The sequence below is a fragment of the Cariama cristata genome, unplaced genomic scaffold (genome assembly GCF_000690535.1).
Source record: "Cariama cristata isolate BGI_N322 unplaced genomic scaffold, ASM69053v1 scaffold16322, whole genome shotgun sequence".
In the NCBI taxonomy this organism is placed as follows: Eukaryota; Metazoa; Chordata; class Aves; order Cariamiformes; family Cariamidae; genus Cariama; species Cariama cristata.
In genome coordinates this window covers 39,975-49,911 of record NW_009603417.1, presented here as the reverse complement: position 1 = coordinate 49,911, position 9,937 = coordinate 39,975, and the positions used below count along the sequence as shown (strand labels likewise).

The 9,937-nt window shown below is 38.8% G+C and overlaps 1 protein-coding gene across 1 annotated transcript in view; it reads right to left on the bottom strand.

Moving 5' to 3' along the window:
- Positions 1–310: 310 nt before the first annotated feature.
- The window catches only part of LOC104157746 (formin-F-like), a gene marked incomplete at its 3' end in the record, with an annotated part of 31,301 nt that continues 21,674 nt past the window's right edge, over positions 311–9,937 (bottom strand). Inside the window, exons 12-17 of the mRNA XM_009695203.1 lie at positions 9,308–9,460; positions 7,601–7,730; positions 7,438–7,470; positions 5,576–5,679; positions 3,994–4,077; positions 311–377 (exon numbers count right to left, since the gene is read on the bottom strand). Of these exons, the coding sequence (XP_009693505.1) occupies positions 311–377; positions 3,994–4,077; positions 5,576–5,679; positions 7,438–7,470; positions 7,601–7,730; positions 9,308–9,460 (571 nt within the window). The remainder of the gene's footprint in view (positions 378–3,993; positions 4,078–5,575; positions 5,680–7,437; positions 7,471–7,600; positions 7,731–9,307; positions 9,461–9,937) is intronic.

Sequence of the window (9,937 nt, the reverse complement as noted above, 5' to 3'; positions counted from 1 at the left end):
CTTTCTAAATATACATACATCTCAAGATACAAAAGCATGTACATCAGTAAAAATGAAGAAGAGGCTCACAAGCGATCCTGCAAGGCAAATACCACTTACAAATTACACATTATAAATTGAATATCTCTCAAAATCAAGGTATAGGTATACTGCTGTACAGACTATACACTGTCTATGTGCTACTTATTAGTAGAGAAACTGTCAAACCAATTAATTTAGACATTATTTCCTGGACTTCTTTCCCTCACCTCTTTATAAGATTTGGGTTGTCCTTATGGCATGACTTCAGCACAGGCCTTCCTAAACTCACTAATGAAGGAAGATATCCATCCAAATAGTTCCTGAGAGTCTAGGTCTTGTGGCTCCCCAAATTTTGCCTGTAAATTTAAAAGAGAAGAATATTAAACATTTGTATACCCAAGTAATCTAAACCATGTCCAGGATCTTAATGAAATTAAAAGAGTAAGAGAAAAGTCAAATACCTTCATTATTATTAATATTAATAATAAGTATAATAATTAGAAAACAGAGCTGGCTAAAATCTCCAGCAAGCTGAGATCCAAAATATTCCAAGTAAAAGTGGCTCCAGGAGTTGCCATTGCATCACCTCAGTAACCTGGGTTTCTGTACAACACAGTCTCTCTGGCTAGACTATATATCTCCAGCTGAACAGGAAAAAAAGAATCTGTAAATCATGAAGCTTCCTGGCTCTGCAGTTTTTTAGATGAACCCATTTATAAAAGAAAATGCATACATTAGGGAAATGGTTTATATTCCGTGGTGGGCATGGTAGCAGCATGTTCAAGCCAAAAATTTTTCCTTTTCTGTCATTTTGCTTTGCAAACAAACAAAAATATTCATAGGGGAGCAGACATTTTTGAGAGAAAAAGTCATTTGCCACCTTTCCCTATTCTCTTCTTTCCTTCACCTGAAAAAGGTGAACAGATGGAAAGTTTTTGAAAAAGATCTGAACAATTGGCATCATGTCTGTTCTGCTATAAAACAAGAGCTGAAAGGCAGTCATACTACGAAGTTCAGTACTAGGATTGCAATTCCTGCATTAACTAAAATCACTTCCACACATGTTCTCCAGTTCTAGGATAGGAAAGGATTTTCGATATTAAATCTGTTGCTAAGGTTTAATTCAAGAGGTTTGTCATCATTTTCAGAAATTCCCCCTTAATGGGATCAATGAGTTAAAGAACATAACTCTGCCTGCAACAGCTTTCTACTTGAGCAGAACAAATCTGGAGAACATGCTCCAAGGGCTTCATCAAAAAGTTTAAAAAGGCATCTTGTGTTATTACAAGTTCTTATCTTGGCTGTAATTGAGAGCTACTCTGTAACTGAGGGATACAGCTCTCCCAAAGCTAAACAGCAATGAAGTTGTATTTCAGTATTTCAGACTGCAACAGAAATATACGGGAAGGTTTGGACAGGTATCTGTCATTATCTAAACATGTTCACGTGGACATCATCTAACACGTTCTTAGGAGCAAACCCTCTGCCTGGAAATCAGAAACACAGTAAAAGAAACCACTCACGTATAACCCAGTCACAGAAACTTTAACATTAACCAGTGACACCTGATTAATAGTTTTGCCTGTTGTGTTCCTAATTGCACCTCCTGGGTGCTCCAAGCCCTTGATCTTTGGCATGCCTCGCCACTCACCCATGGTGTACCATCCATTAAACAGTAATGAGAGGGGCATTTCCTGGAGCTAATGACCATCTGTGAGAAGTTGATAGCCCACAGCTATACCACAGGCGGTTATGCCCAATTTATTGTTCATTCCATAGAAGTGTCACATGTCAAGGTCATTTTTTATTTCATAAGCAGAATATAAAATCATAAAGATAGGCCTGTGGATTTTTGTTTTATGTGCAACATGATTTCCATGGCTACCTACAACACATTTCCAGATCAGATATTTCCCCAGGTAAACTGGACTATTCCTTCCTAGTGCTGTTGAGATGATAGCTTGGTCTTTGATCACCCATCCTATTTTATATTTGCTTTACATTCTTGCTGCTTTATAAATATGCAAAAAGATCTGCCTAGAAAAAACATTATTTGGAAGAAAAAAAAAAAATCCATTCTAAGGGAAAGAAGTATATCAAATGCCTCACTTTAGAGAATAACGGGGAAGGGAGGGCAAAAAGCAGCTGGATTAAAACTTGAGGAAACTTCCAGCTACATGAAAAATGAAAACCTCTTCAGATGCAAATATGAGTCTCAGATAAGAGCTTCCAATACAAGAAAGGAAAGCAAAGAGCCTCACACATATATCCGTAGCACAGTATCACACGTAATGCCTCCTGGCTGAACATACAAAGCTCGAGAGAAACAACGCCCGTGCAGAAGGAGTACAAGGGAGGGCACACATGCAGGAGGGCACATCCTGCACTCACTGGGCATGACACAGCACTGCAAGAGGGACTGGCCACACAACACTAGCTCCTTCTGAAGATGACTTTTAGGTAAAATGGGTCAGATCGTTTCATACCCGTGCAAGAAGTGTCCCCCCAAAGGTTTTACAGCACAAATCTCCCTATTTTTAAATCTGGTGAATACTTTTCAACCATTTCCACTCATGTAACTCAATTGTTAATTCTGTCATTTACATTATTTTTTCCAATCTTTTTTTCTTCTTGCTTTATCCCAGTCCTTCAAGCTTTTTTTGAAGGCTTGGGACAGAGTTCTTTGTCTATGTGCTACATACAAATTTGGCTACACTGAGACATTTTTCCCGTTCATGAAAGGCTGCAAGAGACACAAAGAAACCCTTGCACACTGTTACAATGTTACTTTTAGTGAAACATTACTGATTAAATTTATTTGGTCAAACATCTTGCTAATCTTCAATGTCTGTTCAGATAGGTCCCCAAAGGTCTTCCTGGCTGCATCTTCTCTGTAACATTTGCCTATTGTAAAACTTCTCTACCACTAATCCCGCCCCCAATAAAGAAGGGGGGGTAGGGGGTGGGATGGGACAACAATAAAAAAAAAAAAACAAAACACCACACCAAACCAACCAACCAAAAACACCCCACTACCACTTAAAGTTGTGTCCTAATCCCAGGGTCAGGAAGTTACTCCAGTTTCAGAGATCAGCACTGCATTTCAACAAATCTGTTCCTTTCCTTAAAACCTCCCAGTGTGTCTATTCTGCCGGAGAGCAGAGACCTCCTGATTTTCTATCACACTCCAAGAACATTGTACTAAACAAGGAATCTACATGCTACGCTGTTAAAAACTGCAGCACAGAGCTTTTATCATTCCTTCTGGTGTGACCCTCTGACCCCAAGAAACATTTTCTAGTGTATTGGACGTAGATGGGTTGCTTCTGTTCAGAGAAAAAAATGATTGAGAAAATTAGGTCCTTCTCTGGTGCAAGTGTGGGTGAATATAACAGAAACAAAGAACAGTTTCTTTATCACAAGTCTTCTGCCCATGGAACTTCCTTTCTGCTCTGCTCATTTTTAGATCTGTGCTACTACTAACATCTCTATCTCAGTCTCCCTCTCACTTGAATAACAGTAGCTAAATCAATGCCCTGGACTATAAACTTGTCACTAGAAAAAACCCCCAGCCCAAGTAACAGAAGATTTGCAGCTGCCTACCAGCCAAAGCCACGATAGCTGGTAGGAACCAGAAAAGATGTGGTTTTCTGTAACATGTTTTCTGCAACATGTTGAAAACATTCAACAGTTAAACTCATTGAATTTATGAAGTTGCTGAACATCTACTTTTCTTTTTGATATTTGGGCTACAGACTCTCTAAAAAGTCAGCTGTAAGACCTCAAGAAAACTAAAAGCTAGATTTTCATTCAAAACATTCCACCACTGTTAGATGAGATTTTTTCTTCAGTTTCTGTGGGCAGTATAGCTATAAATCATGTGGAAGTATGGGAATTCCTTGCAGTTCTTTCTTCCCTGTTTTTTTAAAGAAATGTAGCTTTATTTTCATTGCATTATAATATCATATGTACCAGAATGTTGCTATAAAGCTTCTTCATTTCATCACATCTTTTTGACAGCTGGGATAGATCCCCTTCATATTTCTGAATTAAATCCTGTAATAAAATAACACTTCTTAATTTGGTATAGGAGCATAATATTAAAGCAGGAATTAAATAGCAGTGAAAACAAGATAATTCAAGTCAAAATTTTCATGTCACAAAAATTTCACATTTCACAAAAGATAAGAATACATCAAGCGCACATATTTCCTTGCAAGTATTAAGACATCAAAGACAAAAAAAAAAAGAAACATCAATGTTAGAGAATTTTTTACTGTATCATCCAATGACACTGCCTAAATGTACTAAAATTGGCAGAACTAGATAAGCATCATAAGGTCCTAATTTCCACCCACATTTGGCATAGTCTAGCCTTTTGGCATGTGAAGCAAACACTCCCAGTTGCTAGTTCTCAAGGAAGCAGAAACAGGGCCTTAGAAACTTAACTTTTGAAATAAAATTTCTTAATCATGGTTCCTTTGTAACATACCCGTTTTCGACAACTTCATATGTATTGAAGAAGCAGACTGTTGAGCTGTTCCAAGGGAGAAAGAAATGTATGGACTGAGCAAATACCAATGCTACCCAGTGAAGCACAGCACGAAGAATATCCAGGACAGCAGAGGTGAACACATCCACACCACTTCCACACTGGAAGTAGCCCTGTTCACAACTAGTGCAACAGTGCTATTGAGAGTTAATTAACTTCTCTATACCTGAGATAAGTTAAATTAACTCCTCTGTACCCTGTGTTTGGCTCTGCTCACTCCTGGTCAGAACTGGACTCCCTACAGCCTGCTCAGCTACCTCTCCATTGTGTCCTCCAACGCATCTTGTTCTGCCACTAGCATGGGCAGAATCATCTTAGATCAACCTATACTCACAATTTAGGTATACCCTTGGATGATATTTCTTGGATGGTCTCTTCTCTCAAGTAACAAGCGATAGGATGAGAGGAAACAGCCTCAAGTTGCACCAGGGGAGGTTTAGATTGTATATTAGGAAAAATTTCTTCACTGAAAGGGTTATCAAGCATTGGAACATGCTGTCCAGGAAAGTGGTGGAGTCGCCAACCCTGAAGGTATTTAAAAGACGTGCAGACGTGACACTTAGGGACATGGTTTAGTGGTGGACTTGGCAGTGTTAAGTTTACAGTTTAACTCTATAATCTTAAAGGTCTTTTCCAACCTAAATTATTCTGTGGTTTTCTATGCTATTTTCCCTTCTGTCTGAGGGCAGAGAAAATTACTACAAATTCCTATATGCTCTAAAATTGCTATTATTCCAAAGTGCTTATCATGGGCAACCATTGGGCTACCTGTTCCTCATTCACTTCAGCCCATTTGCCTGTGAAGCAAAAAGCAGGAGATGAAGAAACTCTGAAAAGCCTGTCCCATGCTGCAGCTTATAGTATGAGACACTATCAGAGGGGAATAAAAGGCCGCTTTCCCTCAAATGCTCCCGACTCCTTTGTCAGGGCAGGTCTCAGCACAAACTAAGCAGATTACTCATCTTTTACCTCCAGCCCACAATAAGGTTGTGATAACATTACCTTTAGTTCCTTGCAGAACTGTGACTCCTGGGGTGTTGCTTTGATTGTCTTGGGTTTAATAAGCCGCCTGCACTGAATAACATTTTCCAATTCTTTTTTTAAAACTAGCAAAAGAGAAAGAAATTGAGAAATTTCACTAGCATGCAGTTGTGTCCAAATGAATGCAAATGTCTAAGTTAGGACATATCGAAAATTTAGGAGAATATGGGTCTATAATACATTCAACTAGGAATATTAACTTCCTGTTTTGAAATAGAAATCTTGAAAGAGGCTTGGGTCTTAGGGAAAAAAAGTCGTATGTGATCACATCACAGCGACTGCAGAATAACAAAGAGGTCGATAGTAAGGTTATGCAGCAGTCATAAATCTGACCTTTCCTGGCTTTGAGAGTTGGAATTAGCAATGAAAATAACATTCTTCAAATCTACATTTTTGTGTAGAAAGTTCAGGGTTCTTTCAAAGATAAAAGAACAAAAATTCTTAACTGTGTAACAGTAAGAAATCTTGTCAGTTGGCACAAAGCACTACATCGGTCTGCTACCACGGGAGCTCTTGCGGTGTGAAATGGGGGAAGAGGATACAGCCTTGGCTCCAGGGCCTTGGTCCTGAACCGACCCAAGCTGCAGTCTAGCGTCTTACTCCTCTTGTGCTTGTGCAAATACTTGCAGCAGATAAGCCCCAGGATGTGCCTTGAACTACATGGTGAGAAAGGCTGGTTCAGTGGCATTTGGTCCATCTCTTTCCCCCTCTGCTTTTGGGACTCAGAGGGTAAGAATGACTATGCTGGGCCCATCAGGAATCCATGGAGGAAAGAGACCAGTCAATCTCCTCTAGTTCCCATGATTCACCTCCTTTGGCAGCTCCCAACAGTTTCTGATACCGTGTCCATTGTAGTTTTACCCACAACTTTCCAAAACTGTCTTTAACATATTTAGTGATTTTGAATTGGTACTGACATTGTCCCTGAAGAACACAAGTAATTGAAAGTAGACAGTGTTATTTTTAGTTACTTATGTCTCCTAAAAAGTTGATTGGAATTTCTTGGAATGGAATAAAAATACATTTTAGTAACCTCAAGCTGCATGCCTGGCTGACTTCCAAAACCCAGTAGAATAGGCGCAAGGGTGTTTCAAACCAAAAGCTGAGAGTGACTATCATTCAGGTATGTTATCAAAGGCTGAAATAGTATATATTGATCTGTTGTTACAATCAACACCCATGCCATGTTTTCAAAAGATAGATTTTTACAAACTTTCAACACAATACAAGTCATTTTCATCCACTCATACACCTTCTCTATCAGATCTCAAAGGGTTCAATCTAAAATCCCCTGAATTCACTGGTCACCTTATGATACTGTTCAATGGTAATTTGTAAATGTCTCCTAAATCCTGTCTTACATTTGAACAACCTTATTCTGTTCCTTCCTGCCGACTTCACTAGTGTTGGACTACTTTCTAGAGAAGCAGAGCAGTTTGATTCAAAGAAGTTCTTGAACTTCAGGACTGAACCATAGGAAGTTTTCTCCTGCTGCCTTGCCTGCTCCCGGAGACTGCTACAGCCGTAACTTTGACGAAGCACTTGTATCGCTTAACATTTGTAGTTTATGATAAACTCTATTTACCATGGGCAGTATATTTTTTATATTTCTAAACCACTTGGACACATTTTAATTTTTATTTTTATTTTTTTAGTTCTTCACAGTAACATGGCAGGTTAAGTATCACCATAGCAACACTTTACCTCAAGATTTTGAACCTTTACCTCTCTTTAAAACTAAGGAAGTGCAATGAAAACCTGTTCCAATTGACTGCACAACATATGAAAATCTTTCTCAGAATTTAGAAACCACATTTACATACCATCAACTTCAGCACTGAGGCCCTTCATGGAAGCTGGAAAGGAAGAGAGAGGGAAAAACATGCCTGTAAGTATAATTCATATTGAGAGGATGGGAGTTTCCACAGAAGTTGAAAGACTTAATTTTTCATTTGTGATTATTTTTTCCCCTCTCCTTCCTCTTACCATTAGGAACAGCTTCAAATTCTGTCAACTCCTGAGAAAATTTGGCTAGATCAGGCTCATGTAAGAAGATCTGTTCCACAAGGGCATGAAGCAAGGTGAATGTCCTCTCTTTACCCCGCAACAGCGGTAACTGTAAATAGAACAGAGCAATAATTGACAGATTGAACTATAATACTTTAAAAAAAAAATGTTTTTTGAATGTTAATAGCTCCCAGGCAAATTTGACAAGAATAGAAAACACAATGAAATTAAACTTCTCCTTTTCAATCTGCCATTTCATAAACATTCTTGATGAAGATCAGTTTACACCTTCATATCCATTGACGTTGTTTTGGGTCTTCTTATTCACATGGGTCTTTTTTAACGTAAGGTATCTCAATTGATTGCAACTGATTTTGGACCTCCAAACACAGTCATTATTTCCTTTCCACTTAAAAACAGTGTGCTGTGTTCACAAAGATAGCAAAGTTCCTTAATTGAATCTGGGAAGATGCTCTGTGGCAGAAAATGATTTTGTAGGCATTTTTCATTGTGATAAATGTAGTATCATGGCCATTATATGTAAATAAATAAATAAATAAATTCAAGTTGTGTCTCAGAATTGTCACTGGAGTTATAAATCACTCACTCATATACTAAAGTCTCCAGATGGGAAAGATACCTTACGAAAACAAAATAAAAATCCTTCTCTCTCCTATTTACAGATCAGGCATAATCATACAATAGTGTTAAAGGTACAACGCAGCTTAGGAAATCTGTATCTATTTCTTACTCCTTAGGATAAGAATATGATGCTCTACCACTGCTGGATGGAGGAGGGGAAAAAACCCCTATGCTCAGTAGTAGCACTTTCTGATGGCAAATTCTGATGAAGAGAGGAAAGCAGTTTCCTTAAAGCTAATAGAAAACTCAGCCTAACGTCACGCAAGTGGAAGGTCAGTGAAGAGACAATTAGAGAACTAAGAGCTAGGTGATGCTCCTTGTACAGCAGAACTTTGTCAGGAAACAGTAAAGATCACCACTGCCACCCTCATCCCCTACTCAATCATTCAGGCAGAGCAATGGGGGGGGGGGGGGGGGGTAAAACCATTGCACCCCACAATTTCACTCCCTTTCAATTTCTTATTTACTTCCTACTTTTGAAACTTTACCTTAAAATGGCATTGTACCACTTGTTGCAAAAGACCTTGCACTGGAGTAAAATGAAGCTCTACAAAATTACTCCAGTGCCATACAAGTGCAACTGTAGAAGAATCACCAGTTACAGCCTCTGACCACAGTGAAATGAAAAGGGTCCATATAACAGTGCTTTGCACAAAACCGCAAAACACGCTTTATTTAAACTTTTATCTAACCAGGGCCTGTGGTTCAGACACCTCTTCTGGCCAGGAGATCTTAATCTCAGGGCAGTCAGCATTTTGATGTTCTAGCTCATTAGAAACACGGTGTGTTCAACACCGCAATGCCCCCATCTAGCCAGTGCTACTGTCTAAAATGGGGAAATGCATCTTGTTATAACAGACATTAAAGAATACATTGTTAAACAGGATTTTTTTTTCTAGTGTAACCAAGAGCAGATGTTAAAATTTTATCTACTCATTACAGATGATTGTCTTTCTCCACATTCAGGGCAAAACTGAGTTAATATTAATGGCTAACATACCTTAGAATATGATTATTTTAATGACAAGAAAAATATCTACTCACTTTGGTCAAAGATGACAATCGAAATCCTTTAGCCTTCTCTTTTCCAGCCTTTTCATTTAAATGGTTCCCAATGGCTAAAATGTACTCCAAGACAGCAACAAATTTCTGGCTGGATTGTAGCTGCTTACTCGCTTGGATTTTCTGGTTTATTAGCTGAAACACACAAATCTTCCTTCAGTTCAGACTGAAAATGTGAGTAAATCAATGGTGTCTATACCTTCCCTTTGCCAAAAGCCTCATTGTCCCCACCTGAAGCAAGTCACACTTTAGCTGATCGATATCTTCTGATTCAACTTCCCCAGGAAAAGAGGCCAGAGGTTTTCAAGAAGGACCAGTTAAAAGTCTCCCACCAAGATAAAGCTGGTGTTGGCACAGTTACCTTGCCCCTGACAGAGGTCACATCCTTTCTGGCTGCCAAACCAGCCCTGCCAACTTCAACCTCATCTCTTAAAAATGCTTCTGAAGAAAAAGTATATTGCTGTTTGAATGTACCAGATTGCACCAAATATCATGTATCAGGGGAAGCAGATAGCCTGAAGCTCAGGATAAGGTTCACCATCATTCACCTCCCTCCCTCCTGTTTATACCATCTGAAGACTGCTATCTTATCGAAATTCTTAGCACAATTTC